This window comes from Cuculus canorus, chromosome 1, assembly GCF_017976375.1.
Source record: "Cuculus canorus isolate bCucCan1 chromosome 1, bCucCan1.pri, whole genome shotgun sequence".
Lineage (NCBI taxonomy): Eukaryota > Metazoa > Chordata > Aves > Cuculiformes > Cuculidae > Cuculus > Cuculus canorus.
This window is the reverse complement of record NC_071401.1, coordinates 155,011,898-155,029,975: the sequence shown is the minus strand read 5'-3', so window position 1 is coordinate 155,029,975 and position 18,078 is coordinate 155,011,898. Positions and strand designations below refer to the sequence as shown.

The 18,078-nt window shown below is 39.5% G+C and overlaps 1 protein-coding gene across 26 annotated transcripts in view; it reads right to left on the bottom strand.

Annotated features, from left to right (window-relative positions):
- TNRC6B (trinucleotide repeat containing adaptor 6B) overlaps positions 1-18,078 on the bottom strand; it is a 136,069-nt gene that overhangs the window by 11,952 nt on the left and 106,039 nt on the right. For 23 of the 26 annotated variants that reach the window (XM_054064391.1, XM_054064409.1, XM_054064419.1 and 20 more), the window contains 11 exons: positions 16,793-16,951; positions 13,200-13,378; positions 11,899-11,973; positions 10,590-10,635; positions 7,014-7,162; positions 3,325-3,450; positions 2,152-2,283; positions 1,526-1,621; positions 1,104-1,278; positions 576-710; positions 239-415 (listed from right to left, as the gene is read on the bottom strand). In XM_054064391.1, the coding sequence (XP_053920366.1) occupies positions 239-415; positions 576-710; positions 1,104-1,278; positions 1,526-1,621; positions 2,152-2,283; positions 3,325-3,450; positions 7,014-7,162; positions 10,590-10,635; positions 11,899-11,973; positions 13,200-13,378; positions 16,793-16,951 (1,449 nt within the window). The remainder of the gene's footprint in view (positions 1-238; positions 416-575; positions 711-1,103; positions 1,279-1,525; positions 1,622-2,151; positions 2,284-3,324; positions 3,451-7,013; positions 7,163-10,589; positions 10,636-11,898; positions 11,974-13,199; positions 13,379-16,792; positions 16,952-18,078) is intronic. The other 3 variants (XM_054064448.1, XM_054064459.1, XM_054064437.1) reach the window with 2 other exon arrangements.

Here is an 18,078-nt window from a genome sequence, read left to right as displayed (position 1 = left end):
ACAAAACCCCAAATACTACTCAGGCAATTCCAAGGCTCATTCATATTTAGCCCAGCCATTTTTTTTCTTTACTGGAAATTCAATATTTATGTTACAATTTACCGTGGAAGATATTTAAAAAATGAGATAGGCTTAAGCAAATATTTTCCTTGCACTGTTTTTTCAAAAAGCATGACGAGGCAAGGTTCCAGCACACCTACTCTAAAGCTAGGACACAACCTCTGCCCTCATGTAATACCTGGAGGCCAGCTGGCGTTGCTGGATTTGCTTCCAATCTTGTTCGTTGGTGGAGATTTGGCAGGTAACCAACTATCACCAGCAGGACCTCCATGGCCACCTAGTGGGTCACCCTGAATTATGTCAAACTGGTTGTAGGGTGACCCTCCGCGAGCCTTTCCAGGTGGCACTATTGCACCTGAAGGATTAAAAAGACATTTACAGTCAGGAAAGGTTGAGATCTTTATTAGAGTATGACATGCTAAACCAAAAAATATTCAAGATGCATACTACTAAGGTAAAACATTCACTAGATGATACTGCAAGGACATTCTTAGAACTGCCAGTCCCCTTCTCACCATTTTTGTGCATATTGGCATCTTGTGAAGCCACAGAGGGCAGCCCTTCCATCATAGTCCACTGCTTAAAGCGGGATTCAGCTCCAGCCTCTTTCCCTCCCACCATGCCATAATCCATGCTGCTTGAGCCAAAGCCTGTGAAACAAACAAAACTCCATTGTCATCTGCTCTTTTTAAATATCTTTGAACAATAAGTCACTGTGATCATAAGAAAGGTTAAAAAAAAAGAAAAAAAAAGGATCACAGCAGCAAATTAAATGTTCAAGAGGCAGCTTCCAAATACACTTGTTAGGTCAGTATGCTACCAAGACACACTTTGTTAGGATGTCTGTTTTCTTCCCACATAATGAAAAACAACAGAAGTTGATCAAGAGTTAACACTTGATGCAGCCTTCACTCTAGTGTTCATACATTAATTAATGAATCATTTCTCGACTCAGACATAACTGGTTAATAGGGTAATGCAACTATCCAACTAATATGGTAACTATAGGCAACGCACTAAATCTCTTTCTGCAGAGCACTTACCTGAACCGTATCCAGGTATTTGCCCTTTGGTCTGTAAATCTGAGAGACCCACGTTCAAAGGATTGGGTACCATGCTGTCTAAATGTGGCTTAGGCCCGACAGGGTGGGATGGTGAATGCTTCATGCCAGGCTGCCTCTGCTGCTGCTGCTGGAGGGCACTCACCATACGAGCAATCTGCAAACGAACGAAAAAAATGGGGATGATAGATGTATCCTATACTATAATACAGAACCCCAGTAAACATGAAGGAATAGTAATTTGAAAGAGACCCAAAAAGACCCTGCTCTCTGAAACTGCAGTCTGAAAAAAGTGCACACTGCGAAGAGCAGATGGCATTGCTACAGCCAGTGCTGCTTCTGCTGCAGAAGGCGTTTTCTCAGTGCATTTATACTTCACAGGAATGACAAAAACAGTGCCATACCTGCTGCTCCTGTTGTTGTCGCACAGCTTGAGATAACTTCCTCTGGCTCTGCAACAGCTGCTGTTGCTGCTGCTGCTGAAGGAGGAGCTGACAGGCCTGCAAGGTAAGTGGGAGTGGGAGTGAAAACAGAGAGCTCATCAAGTGGAACGTCATTGCCAGGAACTAGTCCCTAGCAAATGCTTTACTCAGAACTTAGGTAAATTGTTTCTCCTGCCACGCACTCAAACAAAATGAAGGCATAAGAAAAATACTATATTCTTCACTTGTTTATAATTTAACATCATGCAACAGTATTAGTGGTAGCAGCTTTATAGCCAACACTGTGACAAGTGAAGAATGATGAAAACTTCATTAAAAATCAACAAACAACTGCTTTCTGTACAAAGACATTGCTAAGAATCATTACTAACCCGCTGTGACGTTCACAATAATTACACGGGCCTGTTCAGTTTACCCACTGCCCTCCAAAAGGCCTGTATTTTACTGCACAAACTAGGAATACTGGTACAAAAGTAACACAAGATGGGTAGGAAAAAAAACCCAGAATTGGAACAAACTTAAAAAGAAAAATGCTTTCAGCACACAATTTGTAAACAGTCTGACCCACAAGATTAGTAGCTACTTACTAATTGAAACTGAGGAATCTGTGGAAGCTGGCTCAGCATGGCAATCTGTTGTGGAGAAAGCTGGGGGCCCATATTGAAAAGACCAGGATTCAAGCCACTGTTGGGAAACTGTTTGAGCATGGAGGCCGAAACCTGCATGGAAACCAGTTACATATCCTCAAGAAATGCACTGCTATGAGAAAAGATGATGAAGCAGAAGTATTTCTATAAAGGAATGAGGACGACACCAATCCTAAATGGTGTCCTGGGAAAGACGTTACGGATTTATCAACACATCACATTTAAACATGCACAACCCATGACTTGAGCAAAATGAATACCTCACTTGATTGACAGTGTATGATATTACACGTGCAGATGCACACACAAAGGTTCCTCCCCCAACCAATCCCTCACTAGAGACTGCACTACATTAAAATGCTGATACATATGCAGTGAACCAGTAATCACAGTACTGCACTATCACATTAAAAACGTACTGCTTGACAAGGGAAAAGAAAGGCATTCAGGCAGTCGTTGGAGCAAAGAAACAGTGTCTCGCAGAAAGAGTTAATCTCTTTGTATGCTGAATGAGCTATAGTAAAAGACAGGAGTAGGTGGAGAAGAGTCCCCCCTGTTTCTCTTTGCATTAGTTGAGAGCTATCCAAGTAAAAGTCAAGCGAATCTCCAAAAGTCTTCACCAAGTCCAAAGTAAAACTTAAACTTGACTATTTGGAGATCTTGAGGTTTTAGAGCTCTCTAAAGTAAAGGCAATGTGCCACTGTTCATCAGGCCTCTCTTTCAGGGTGGCAGGAAGCACAGGACAAGACTGCTTAAGCAACCTGTTGCACTTCAGAAAAAACCTATCAGCTTTCACTTTTGTTTCTTTTTATTAAAAAATACTTTGCAAAAGCCTATGTAAGAGACAGGATTCCTGAATCCGCTTTGAGGTTTAAAAATACTGGTAGCGAGCATTAAACCATCAACTGCCTCCAAATAAGAAAGAAGGTGAATCCTTCCACACTGAGTTTTTAAGCATTTTCAACTCTGAATTTTAATTTTTTATCTCTCTAACTTTTTGATTTCTTAACATCAAGCCAAAACTACAACAGATGTAGAAGTAACCTCTATGGTGTGCTCTGAAGGCTGTAGCTCCACTTTTTTACAAGTAACCAGTTACTATAAATTCCTTACCTGGGGAGAAAGAAATTGGGGAGGCACTTGAGCCCGGATATTGGGGGAAGGATTTAGTGGCTGCACTGGTGTGTGCATGCCCCTCGATTGTGCTGTGCTGTTTCCAAACAAACCATGATTGCCACCCTATAAAATTAAAGCAGTAGTGAGAAGACGAATCTTTCAGGATAATGGATTTCTATGCTAATAACTACATATAAATAACAATGAGGCAAGTACTGACTTAAACAGAGTACCCTTAGAATTACTGAGATGTCTGTCCTAAATCAGTAACATCCTAGCTGGGCTAAAACTGCTGTACTACATCTTTGAGATGCAGGCTCGTCCTCTTCTACCCGGAAGAGCTGTGTTTATCCACTTAGTTCAAAGCACGTAACAAAGCTAACGTTTTCTATTTTGCACTTTACATGTTGGGAAATGGAAACTTGGAGTACAAACAACATGCTCAAAAAAACATTCCAATGGCTAAAAAGTATGGCAAGACTGTGTCAAACAAGAATTTAGAATTTGAGGGCCACCATTTTAGACAAGTTAGGAACTTTCTCTGAGTCGGTTGTTGAGATATCACTCTCAAGCCTCTGACTTCCTCTGCAGGCCTTTCACTAACTGAAATTAGAATTAAAAAAAGGTATTAAAATTTTTCCTTCCAATGTGAAGACTGCAGCAGTCTGGATTGCGATGTTTGCCTTTTCCTTTCTCCCCACTAAATTGAAAAGCAAGAAACTTTTCAAGTGAGAAAAAATGTTTGGTTTTATCTTCCCTCCTAGTGGTTTATTTTCTAAGGCAAGAATACTTGCTGTTTCTTTTGGTTTGTTTTAAATTAGATGTATTTACTGTTTTATTGGCAAGTTCTGTAATAATAAATTCTATTGCATAAAAAATACTGAAGAAAAATCATGATTATGTTTCACTATTTCAGACTTTGAGCAGACTGTCTTTATTCAGAACATCTTTCAACAAAAGCCACAGGAAATGTTATGGACAGTCTCCTACACTAAGAGTCGCATGCTGTTGCTTCTACAAGCTGAAGCTTGTACTCCAAAAGATCCTTATGTGCCATGAAACTGTCCTTTCAAGGCCTCAGAACCCCCCAGCTTTTGCTGTATATTAGGATGTCTGTGCCCTTCAGACACCTGGGGGTATCTGTACATACACTACACTTTCCATCCCTCTGTTCTCCCTCTCCGCACCAGTGTTGCTGTACCCAACAGAAATTTATTGTTCTTCCAAACAGAGAGCATGCAGGCCTTCTTCAAAACCTTTCCTTCCCTTATATACCCGGATTTCATAAACCTTGTCTCTAACTGCGCATCCTCCACTACCCTTTCGCTAAAACAGAAGTCTCTTGTCCTACTTCTATACTGGCAGATTCATGGATTGTCATTCATCTGCAACACATTTCACCTCCTTAATGAATTTAATCTTTCAGAAGTAATTCAAGATGTCATATTAATCATGAAGGACAACAAAAAGCTCCAAGAAGTAAAAGTGGGTTTATTTTGCAAAGAACCGACTGGGGTCAATTACACATTGGAATTTTTGAGACTAGAAGCTGCAGCTACGCTTTCATTCCTCCCTGAAGCTGAACAGAGTTCTGCACGCCAAATCCAAAAACGTGTCTGCAAATTTTGGACTTAATCTGATGCTCAACACTGACTATGTCACATAGAAACGGAAAGACAACACAAAGAAACACCATTATGTTAGGCATGTGTCTGTATCAGCTAGTTCAGTTGCAATACTTAGGTTCTATTCTTTCATTTCCTAGCACTCCTGCAACATTCCCTTCTCACATAATGCAAAACATAACAGCCAGAAATTCTTCCAGATTGCAGTTACTCACTTCATTTCTTTCCCACCATTCCCCCGCATACAGAACAAAAACACTGATAATTCAAGAGTTTTTAAAGGCTGCTAATTCAATCCTTTGGGCTGTAGGGAAGGGAGAAGGGAACAGGCACAATGCAAAATGACTGTGATTTTTTTTAAAGGCACATTTCCACATACAAGGTCATCAGGTGGAGTCGGGGGTGGTGGGGCAAATCAGCAGCCTCTAACTGGATTTTAAAACAGCAGGTAAAATATAAGGTTGCGACTAACTTCATGGCTTCTGAAAAGCAGATCTATCTTCTGCTGCACTGTGATTCAGGAAGTAAGAGGCCAACAAAAACAGATGGGATACATTTTGATGATGGGAACCAAAGTGGATTGATTCTCAGTGGCCTGATGTAGCTGAAATTTCCATTTACAATATTAATTCTTTAGTAGGAAAACAAATGCAAGCAACCAACTAACCAGGATTAAGCCCAGGTTGCAGCCTTATAACAATGCATCTTATAAGGTGGCCTGCTTACTTGTCTAGCAGCGAAGTTTTGGGGACTGAGCCCTGAGCCGATTGCCCCAAGGCCGACGTTGGATAGTGTGGAACCAGAGGGAGACAGCTTGTAGCTGGGAGAAGGGGAGAAGGGAGAGCAGGGAGCCTCATCCCCAAGGCACCCATCTTGATTGGAGAAAGGCAAAGTCAGCTGAAGCAGCAGTTAGCCAACAGCAGGAGTTGGTTAGTGAAGCAACAGAATGCAAGAGGAGAGAAAGAGGGACGGTGAGTGACTAGGAAGAAGCAAAGTTAATTCGTAATAGCAATTACAAGGACAAAACTTCTGACTCTAATGATCACTTGACAATTACAATTTTGGTCCAAAGAGATAACACATAATTCCCTAAAAGCTTCTTTTAAAAAATGTATTTGGAACTCTCATGAAGTTCTTTTCTGACAGTGGCTATCACCACTACAGAAACAGACAAATCTTGAACGAATTCCTAATATTAGCATACACCTGCGAACACAGTTTGTTAGGAAAGCATTAGCTCTGCTAGTGGTATTTAATTATTAGGCCACCAGAGGGAGTTTGACAAAACTGGTTTTTGGCCTGTTATATCAAAATGGAGGAGTTACATTAATTGACGCCTTCAAAATATTTATACCATTTCTTTTTTCCATTTTACTTGTAATAAACCTGAACTGTATTAAAAAAAAAACCCTGAAGCATTCTGAATCTACTGGACACGCTCCAACTCGTAATACGAGACAACTGATGCTTGATAACAATAGTGCAATCTTCTATTTAAAGTAGGCAAGAACACGAATGAAACACTACCGTAACATACAACAGATGTCACAGAGAAACAGATGTTGTACAGAAGCTCACAGCACACGGACACACAGCATAAGGGGTTGTGGAATTTAGAAAGGGTGTTTCCAATAAACAACAGACATGAAAGCAGAAAAAATTTGGAAGACTGTGATTACTTATGCTTACTTAGATCTAAACCAATTTTTTACAGTAGATGATTGTAGTTAGTAGCCAAAAGAATCATTGTGATGAAACTTATAATGAATTTCATCGCTACCAGTAGTTTACCCTTCCAAGGAAAACAAAGAGATTTCTTTCTGTCCATATTAAGAGCAGTTCATTCTAGAATAAAACGCCTCATTCTGCCCAGATAATTTCATTCATCTATGTGCGTCTGACACCTCTGTTTTACATACACATTCGTTCTACAAACATAGCACCCTCACACCTTCTATTATTTTGTCCAAAATTACTGAATTTTTTGCACTTCCAGAGGAGTAGGGTAAAAACTGGGACCTTAGACCTTGATATTAATTTATCTAAAGATATTTCTCTTACCTTCTCAAAATAAGGCCCACTATCTGTGGTTCCCATGTCTTTGGAATTAGGTGGACGGAACCCAGATCGATCCTTTCTCATCATGTCATTAAAATCCCCGAGATTCATGGCTCGTTTATCTACCTCAAACTTCTTATCTGGGAGACCACCTTTTAAAAAACAAAAAAAGGAAAGACGACAAAATTAGTGCAAATAATCTCTACTATGTTTCATGACTGCAGGTTCACAGCCAAAGAAAGCACCTTTTAAGATTAGGGTACAAATCAGATCGGTCTTACAATTTAGCATAGCTACAGTTGCTATTAGAAGTGTTGAAAAATTGAAGTAGGAAGCTTTATTTTCAAGACTGAACAAGCAAACTGCAAAACCATGCATATAATTTGATCTTAACTCGACTGCAGCTGTGTGAATCTAACTCTTGAACACCATGGATCATCTGGTGTAGCGTAACTTCCAGAGAGGCAATCAACCTCCCTCAGCCTGTATGGAATGGTTACACAGCCAGCAAGAGAGACGCTTTTCAAACAGTCCCTACAGTCTCCTGCCACTGTTTAGTGAGTAATCCAGTGGAACACAGGGAAGAGACATTAATAACAGCTGATACAACTCTAACATACACAGTGAATGAGATATCACCTTTCTCTACCACCTTATCAGCCAAGTGCCGACCGAAGGAAGTTTTTACCTTACATGCTGAATTGCTGCCAAAGAACAATTTTTTTAGTCATATTTGGCACCTGTAGGTATCAGATACATATTTTTATGCCAAAGTAGATGGCAAACATCTTTGTTTTAAAGTATGGACAATATAACAGAAATGAGCCTTACTGGTATTTTTAATTCTAAATAATTTTGTTTAGTAGCACAGATGGCCTTTCCAAGAACAGGTTAAAGAACTCGTCTCCACAGTTAACCAAAATCTGTGACTCTTCCAAAGGAAACTGGTGATAGATACCCCACCCAACCAATGGCAAAACACTTAGTTTTTATCAAACAGAGCAGACAGCTAATCACTCCTATATCTTCAAAACACTTATCTATTCCTCAAAAAAGCTTCTCAAAGCCAGCATCTCTTGTTTAATGTCCAATTATAAAGTATTAATAGTCTCAAGCATGTTAATGCCAAGAACCGATGACTTTAAACACTAACTACATTGGTTTTCTTGCTGGTGCAGTTTTCAAAGTGATCTAGCTTCACCCTCTTAGCTGCCTTCAACATAATTTATCACAACACCTGACAAATTGCCTACTATCTCAGCCTGTAACTGGAGCCATACTGACCTAGATGAGCTCATGCCTTTCTAACATCTCCTAAAAACCGAGAGCTGCCCCTCTAAGAGCAGTCATGCAAAATACCACAAACACCTCAGCCCTGTCAATCCATCTAACCATCACACACAACGCCAGCAACGCGCTACCAAAAGGCTTGTGTTCTTTAATCCTAGACAGGAAATCCCATCCACTCGTTGCTGGAAAGAAACTGAAAGCAAGACAGAGCTGAATCATTATCTGAAATTAAGCTGGGTCAATGCCAACACAAGATGACTAAGCTGCAGAAACACCTCTTTGTCTCTTCAGTTATCCTGATGATCCAATCAACTCCTCAAATATTACTGAATGATGCCTTGTAAAATAGCATGTACAGCATTAAATTACACCTTTAAAGGCTTCAAGTGTAGATAAGCATGCCACTTAGTGCTGTGGCAGCTGCTTAAACTTCAATATAAACAAGATCTCGCTAAAAGAGATGATAGCATTAATTTATCTCATTTACAGGAGATTCTAATGCAAGCTTGAAACCCATTGTGCGAGTCCTCCGTGCATGCCAATGAAAGCTGTGAACAATGCAGGTGGCTGAAGCTTCACCTTAGGTAGTACAAGACAACCATTAACATCTGAAAAGTTTGGATTTTGCCCTCTGCAGAAGGCAAGAACACTTGCACATGAACAAATACAAAGCCCCAAATCCTCTAACACCTAGAAATGCAAAACAGGTTTGAAGTCCAATCACCTTCACAAGAGAACAGTACTTGGATTTTCCAAACTATTAACAGCTGTCAGAAACTGTGAAAAACACAAAATGAAACAAGAGCTTGCAAGATGACATTCACATCCTTGAGAGGAAAAATTCTATTAAGTTGATCTGCTCCACCACATACATACAGCTTATGAGGAAAAAATTAAAAACTTCAATTCTATACAGCAAAAATTATATAATGTGATCCTGTACTGGGAGACAGAAGCCAGAAACTGCAGTTGCATAAGAGTTACTTAAAACGTTTGCAAACAAGAGACTCAACTGGTAAAAATATATACATCTAGCAGGGTAACCCAGATGGGAAAAAGCCATTTGAAACACATTTTCTGCTCGACCACAAAACCAAAGACATTTTAAAGATTCTGATTTTATATCTTGCCATAAATTTACATCATCCCAGACTAAAAGGCTTGTAGTGTTAGGAATAGGGCAAATAGGTATAAAATGGACAGGGGCTGATTTAGACTAGACATAAGGAGGAATTTCTTCACAATGAGGATGGTGAGGCACTGGCACAGGTTGCCCAGGGAAGCTGTGGATGTCCCATCCCTGGAGGTGTTCAACGCCAGGTTGGATGGGGCCCTGGGCAGCCTGATCTAGTGGGAGATGTCCCTGCCCATGGCACGGGGGCTGGAACTGGATGCTCTTTAAAGTCCCTTCCAACCCAAACTATTCTATGATTCTACAGAGGAAGCACAAGTACTTAGATATCAAGGTGTTGCCTGCGAATGCTGAATCAGGTTATGGCTTTGTAATGCACCAACAACAGACAGGTGCAAGAACTGCATTTGAAATGCAACTGGAAATTGGAAATACATTTCCCAGTCTTCAGAGGTGATTTGAAAATTCAGTGATGTGGAAGGCTACAGCTAACACATCGACCGTAAAGGCAAGGAGAAGACAAAATATTAATTATTTCTTAATCAACTCTATAATAAATGCCTCCACCTAGGATCAAGGACGCCACCATTAATGGGCATAATAAACTTAAGGAAGTGTAACATATTAAGACTAAGTATGCAGCATTCCACAGGATATTCTGAGTGTTAGCCATCTTTCCTCCTAAGTTCTGATGGCCTTAAGGGCCTGGAGAGCTGAAAGTTGTAAAGAATCCAAAAGCTTAATTTGGATTAACTAAGACAGCTATAACCAGCATAGTCCAGGCTACTGTCCTCTTCATTTGTATATTCTCAATCTGATCTTTAATATCAGCATTTGAAGGCATATAAGAACTGCACATCCAAGAAGATGACTTAAATCTGCCTAGAAGGTCTTCAGAGAAGCACGACAAAATTAGGATTTAGGACAGCGTTTTCCATGCAGCCCATCCCACTTAAGCTGTGTAATATTTATGGTGAGGCTACCAAGAGTGAAAAATCTAGTTCTACTGAGCAGTAACTTGTAATAGCTCGAGGCAAGCAACTGAAGAAATCAATGGTAGAAGATATTCTTTCCCTCACCTGGCCAGCTTGTGATCTACATAAAAATACTACACACAATCTCACATTTCAAATGCACTCAAATCCAATTATACGTACCTACAGACAAGTCCATCTTACTGCCTGGAATGTCCTCTGTTTGACTCTGGAAAAAAAAAAAAATCAGTTCTGACTTCTATGAAATGCTGAGGAATGTTTCAGAAAGCAGCCCTTGATGGTTAAAGGCGGGATGAAGGAAAAGCATGCTTATGCCAAGGGAAGTTTTATTTTAAACTATAATCCAATACAAGGATTCCCTATATCACCCTAGACACACCTCACCTTCAACCCCCTAGTGCTGTGTGTGGCAAGTTTATCCATGTGAAACCAGACACACGAACGCATGCGACAGACAGAGAAAGATGGATAGACAGCTGCTCTCTGAAATGAACCTGTCCTCATGTTCCAGTGGTCGAGAGATGAAACACTGAAAATAGCGGCCAAAGCGATAGCTCATTCTCATGACCTGTCAAGTCATCAAATCTGGAAATGTGCTGCCAAGTTGTTCTTTAGTTGGCAGACTGGGACAGGGTGTTCCCATAGCTTTCAGAAGTATATATGGTCTAGCAGTCTGAATTTGAGCTTGGGAGCCAACAGACATTACAAACTAATCCTAATCATGTCAGTAACAGTTGGTGCAGCCCTGGGCTTCTCACAAAACCTCTGCATTATTATCTTTTGCTAGCCTGCATGACATCTATTCCTGCTTCACAGGATGACAGTTGGCACAACATTCTGTAAAATGTTTTACAAATTATGTCAGAAGTTCTTAAAAGAATTTTACACGCAACTATTTTTAAGATAGTTCCCTGCAGATCTCTTTTCTCTCAATAACGTGCCTTTTATTTATTCTTTTTTATTTATTCTCAATCGATCATTAAGTACTGATTAATAATGAGCCCTTTTTGTTTTAAAAAGACCCTGCTGCACAGTATTTAAAATATGAACAGCCAAGATGGGCACAGGGCTGTAAATCTCCTTTTCTGATTGGTGGCTGAAATTCAGACTGAGGCCTCTCCCTTGAGCGCACTAAACAGCATGTTACGAAAATAATAATAATAAAACCCAAACAATCTTTCCAAATTCTATTGCTTGCAAGGAAACTACAATCTCGGAACAATATCTGTCATAAAATAACTTTGAAGAGTCACAGTAGATCTTGGGTTTTTCAGAGAAGCCATTCTGACTAGCAAGGAAGTGCTGAATACGTGAATATTACAGGTATCATAATGAACATGCCAGCATAGCAAATGCAGGTAAATAAGTAGTTAGACACTGTGAAACAGCTCATTTTTCAACTTATTTAAAGCTTACAGCTTTTTTTTTCATTTTACAAAGTTAGATTTTATAGTTAAAAAAATTTACTTACTAGCAAGCCCATATTTGAAAACTGTTTGGATAAAGGGTTCATCCACGAATCACTACTTCCTCCTTTTAATGAGCACTAAAGAAAAAAGACAAAAATATCTTTAAGCAACTTCTTCCTTTCTTGTATTCTGTTTTATCCTTCAAGATGCGCAAGTGTTGAATAACAATCCTGGTATCAGAGAAATAAATCTCCTGAACAAATGACTTCAGGTTTTTGCGCAGTTGGAAACATTTATCAAATACTTTTTTCTCTCTCACAAAATCGCTCATTGTCACGTGCATCAAACCAGATGAATACTTGTTGTGTAAAATGTTTATCACACTTTCAGTTTCATTCTGGAAAGTTTTGTGTTTGGTTTTTTTTTTCTCTGTAACAGTTTAATGCATTCATTAATCCACCAAATACAGAGGTAGATTTCTTCCTTGGCTGTATCCCCATCAGTATTGTTTCTCTTACATGGGCACTGTGCTGACCTAACCCTAAATTTGGCATTACTGTAATTTACAGGTGATGAAAACCAAAACTGAACACAGTTCAGCAGAAAAGATATCAATAAGAAAAATTTTTGGACAGTTGCTTTGGTGATTAAAATAAAAATTTAAGTGAGAAAAAGGTTCCTGAGCATCATTTTTGCAAAACAGGAGTTGTAGGACTCCATACCAATGTCACAACACTATTTCAAGCTCCCAGGTAGCTGCTCTGCACTTGCCTTTTGAGCCTGCCCTACTTATTTGATTAGCAGCAGACAAAGCATAGTTCTTCTAAAATTAATACAGGGCCAAGTGCTATAGTACTAGAGAATATAAACACAAACAAGCCTTAGAAAGCAATTCACTCAGGACTGTAGCCAAGTTCCTGCTCCTTTTTGAGGCCGAAGGTCAATAACAACCAACACAAGTTAGACCTAAATCCAATAGTTGGTAGAAATAAGTGCACGTGCCAAAGAGATGGTGGAATCTGAACTTCAGCAGGCTATGCAAGAACAGCAGCATCTGAACACAGAAAGGTGTGTCTGGCAGACTAATAGCCTTGGGATACTTGCTGCTTAGCTTCATTTTGTAATGGTTCTGCATCCTACATACTATAAGAACGTGACACCTACCTGCAGATTTATTGGTCACAACAGCTGCAATACATCAAAACAATTCCAGAAATTACACATATTTTACACTATTGTAACAGGCACCTTTCTGGCCGACTTCTGCAGTATCTTTTCAAAGAAGAACTATTACAATGCTCTAACGAATCACCCAGGCTGCTTTCAGGCAACACAGTACTTATGAATTATTCAAGCATTTTACCTTCATTTGCGTTTTCTTTCCTCCTTGCCCCCAGCTTGTTGAGTTGTGGGAGGAACTGCTTCCCTGAGAGCCTGCTGTGTTCCAGACTCCTCCCTCCTCCTCCTCTTCCCAGCTGGAATGACGTGTTCCTGTCACTGGCCCATCACTCTCTCCCCAGCCATCTTGCATAGATTTAGAACCTTCAGAAAAAAAGAAAAAAGCTCAAAAGCAGCCTATAATACCATGCAGCTGGTGACTTGACACTGAAGATTAGCTGAGATCGTCAGAATCCAAATGGAGTAATAAAAAAAAAGTGTCTTCATTCTAACAGCTGTAAAAACTTGTGCACAAATCCTCAAACCCATGAGATTCAGTGGCATGTTAGCACATCATGTTTTGCAACCCTGAAAGATACACAAACCATAGGCACCTCTTCTCTTACACAGATATAGCTGCATTTGGATTTCTTTAAAAGAAAACCTATTGATTTCAAGAACACTTAAAAATCAAGTGCTGAAGACTCTGGTTCAGCTGGTTTATCAATTATTTCCTCTCTTTCAAAATCATACACTTCTCTTGCACTGATCTCTCACAAATTTATAAAGAAATTTAAGGAATAACAACGAAGTTCAATCTGAAGGAGAGGACCTGTCATTGTACTTATGTGTATATGTGACACCAAAAATAGTTTAATATGAAAAAACCTGCTGTACTTGCATTTGTCTTCCTAACAATGTCACTGAAGAGAGTTACAGCAGTACTGCTTAAGATGCTGTTACAGAAAGGTACAACTATTTCACCATATCAATGCAGACTAAAGAACTTTTCCCAGTTGGCTTCTTGTCCTGCTGTTACTCTCTAGCACCAGCTGCCAGGTAGTTTGAAAATTCTAACCTCTATTGACAAGCCAAATTCTCATCTTGTCCACTGTCCAACTGCTCTCCTTCCTGCTGTAACTCTTCATTCTGAATATTTCTTCCTCAAGCATTTATCTCCTTTGAAAAAGATTTCCATCACCTTTTTGTTAACTAATTCCGTAACTGTCTGGTGTTTTGAGTGTGGAAATTAGGGATAAGAATATTAGCACACATGGCACAAAATCTGAATATAAGAAAAGGAGGAATTATAATTAAGTCTATCTAGGGGAACTCTACCTTGATTATGCTGAAAATAAAGTACAGAGGCATTTCACAGCAGTTTAAGAGCAACCTTAAAATCCATCCTAAATAACAACTCACACTTTGCAGGAAACAAATTTTTGAAGTATATCAATTTTTTTACCTATACTGAAGGCTGCTTAGGAAACATATTGGTCCAAGCACAAAAATCTACTTCTTGACCCTTTAATCATGCTGCTTACACAGAAAAGGCTACACTTAAGGATTATGACTGCAGAGTGAAGAACTTAATCTGGAAATGTCATATATGAGGTAGCCCCTGCAGCTTTAATTTATTTCCAGCCGCAGTGTTTAAATATAGTCCTATCATCCCGGTTTTAACTGCATCACCACAGATTTTTTTTTTTTTTCTGCACTGACAGCTCCCAGGTCTGAGATTCTTGAACATGAATCCAGACAATGGTGTAAAGATGACTTGTCTGTAAGATTCCTGCTTAATTTTCTGTTTGAGTGAACAGGCACAAACAGCTGCAAGTGAGCAAATGAAACTTTCAAGATAAAGACAAAATAATGAAGTTATTGAAAACTGAATTTATTCCTGCTTCTCCCAGAGAATTCCTACGCAATGCTGGTAAAGCTACGTAAATCTATTTTTTTTTTTTTTATACATGTGGGTAATGATCTATGCTTCCTTTCTTTGGCTCTAAACTTGTTTTCCTATCCAGTAATTGCTAGTCTCTTTCCTGTCCTTACCTTCAACCATAAATATGCCTTTGCAAGGCCCTTTGTCCCATTTTCTTCTTCCAACTTATGAAGGACAGTAAATATTTCCCCCCCTACTCCACTGAATAATGTAGCTTTCTTCTTCATTCCTTCTGAGTGCCAATACAGAAAGGAGTTGAAAGAGCAGCCCCAGAACACAGGAGAACAAACATCTCGGCTCTTAATACTGGGGACCTACAACACTCCATCCTGAAACAGTTGTGTTACGGTTGGAGCTAAAGCAGAAATCAGTTTCCTGACTTCAGGTCAGTCTCATCTAAGTAACTTCATTTTCTGAAAATTAACTGCACGGGGTTTTTTTTTGGACGATGTTCTCTCTAGCAGTGATAACACAGGGCATGGGGATGCAGAAAGATCAATGCTGATACTTATCCCTATAGAAACGAAAGCCATCTTCGATCTGGCAAAAAAAGGCCTCATCTGCAGGGAGGGGTGGACAGGACAGGTGACCACAAACTGACCACCAGAGTATTCCATCCCATATATGTCATATATCTTAATTACTAATAACTCCACAAAATTTGCAACCCATCATTAGCATTTCAGAGGCTCTTATTTTTGGTCATATTTAGGTGCGTTTTCACAGATGATAGATGAGATATATCTAAAAGAAGCCTAGAATCTATGATTTTGAGTATCTAGTTTGTGCGGCAGGCACAGGAAGCACTACAGCCATCCACCAAAGGTTGCTATAAGGTTAACAAAGTTCTTCTCCCAGTTTTATTTCATAAAAGGCCTAACTACTAAATTGAGGTGGGAGGAAAGAAGAATGACCCAACAGCGTACAATCTGTATAGAGCATTTCATTCCAATTACATGATGCAAGAACAACTTGTAAACAGTTTTACAGTGGGGTATCATCAGTCAAGTTAAGTAACAGTCATGTACTGTAGTATTGCCTACTGGAAACTTCACAGCCAAAAATTATTGGCTTTGGCTACAACACTGCTATGTTGTATCAGCAGGTGCTGATTTTGTTTGTTGCATTTTCCTTAAGAAGAGAAAAATAAAAACATCTACAAACCCCTTACATCAGCAGGAATAATAGCCACAGGAACAGAACTCTCAATACAGCATAATTTTAACTTCAAAGTAAAATTTTAGAAGATTTCAACAACATCTCATTCGTGAAGAACTCTACTGTAGGCAGGTAATATTCAGAAAACAGGCTCCCTTTAGATTCAACCACAAAAGAAAGTTCCATTCTTAAGAGTTGCAATTTTCCACACTCGTATAATTAAGAAAAAAAATCCATTCAAAGGCAAGTTGCATTAGCAAAGCACAGATCACCATGTGGTGGCCTCCACAGTGAAAACTTGTCTGTACTATACATTCTTTTTCCTGATATGATCAGGAAAAGTGGTTTTTCATGTAACACGTTTATATGCTAAGTAACAAATGGGCAGCCAAAGAAGAAAAGACGTTTTGAGAAAAAGACATTTCCTCACTCCGATGCTTTCGTGTTTCAACGTTTCCAACAAATCGGAGCTGCTCAATTAACTGCTTTGCTAAGGAATTTTTTACTCCTCTAAAGGACAAAGTTCTAGCCATTTTTAAGTGTTTAATCACTAAATCATCAAAATCTTACATGACATTTAACATCGCTTCTAGGCCTCGGATGACAATTCCTCCACTGGGGATCTGTATCAAAAGGCCAAACACTAAAAATCTCCAGGACCATCGCAAAAAAACTGATATCTGGCCTATACTCACTAGATTTCATGGCATTCGGGGCGGTGGAAGGTGCATTTCCCCAGCCTGTTGTCGATGCTCCTGTATCATCTACTTCACCCCACCCGGGACTGGTTTCATTTGGCTCACCCCAGGCGGACGTACCGTTATCTGGAGCAGGTGGAGTGCTTTTGCTCCAGACTGCACAAAGGAGAAAGAGTTTTCATTACAGACCATTTAGACAACGAACTATTTACAAGAATGCAGCACCAGGTCATTAATCAACTGCTTTGTTCTTTCTGTTGCAGACCTTAGATTCTCAATAGTGTGAGCGCATCAGAACTGACAATTGTTCACATTAAACTCAGAGCAGTCAACGACCTCCAGGGGTGAAAAGGAAGAGAATATTATGGAGAGTAATATTCTCCTAGGTCAAACAGGAACCCTGCGTCTAATGCTGTCCTACCTGGCCAACTTCTGTGACTAATTAGAAGCACCAGATTAGCTCAGGGTTTTCATCTACCAAAGAAAGAATAAGGACATATCTGAAGTACATGTTAAAATGAAATAGTTCTCTTTAAAGCACATTTGTCAGAGAACAGATTATGGAACAGTAACATCTTTATATATTTCCAGGCTGTGTAACTTTTTATTGTCCTTATTGCAAAAAAGAAAATATTTTGCTAACTACTTTGTCATACAGCAGAAACAAACTGGGCTAAAAATCTAAATCACAGACTTGCTCAATTTCAAGTGTTAATTGAGTCTTTCAGAGCAAGAAGTTTTTAACTAAAATAAGTAAAGAATTTCTCCCCATTACTCTAATAACTAAATATAAAAAATGTGGTTTAGCCTGGAGAAGAGGAGGCTGAGGGGAGACCTTACCGCTCTCTACAACTGCCTGAAAGGAGGCTGTAGTGAGGTGAGTGTTGGCCTCTTCTCCCAGGTAACACATGATAAGATGAGAAGAATTGGCCTCAGGTTGCACCAGGGGAGGTTTAGATTGGATATTATGAAAAATTTCTTCACTGGAAGGGTTATTGGGCACTTGCAGAGGCTGCCCAGGGAACTGGCAGAGTCACCATCCCTGGAGGTATTTAGAAAACGTGTAGATCTGGCGTTTAGTGCCATGGTTTAGTGGTGGACTTGGCAGCGTTAGGTTTACAGTTGGACTCAGTGATTGTAAAAGTTTTCCAATCTAAATGATTCTACAATTCTTTAATTCAACCTGTTCTTCAGAGCTCAAATTGAATATGTAGATTTTTCAGCTAACAAACATTTCCTTTTACTGGCAAGCTGACCAGTACTCAAGATCACAGGTACTGCGG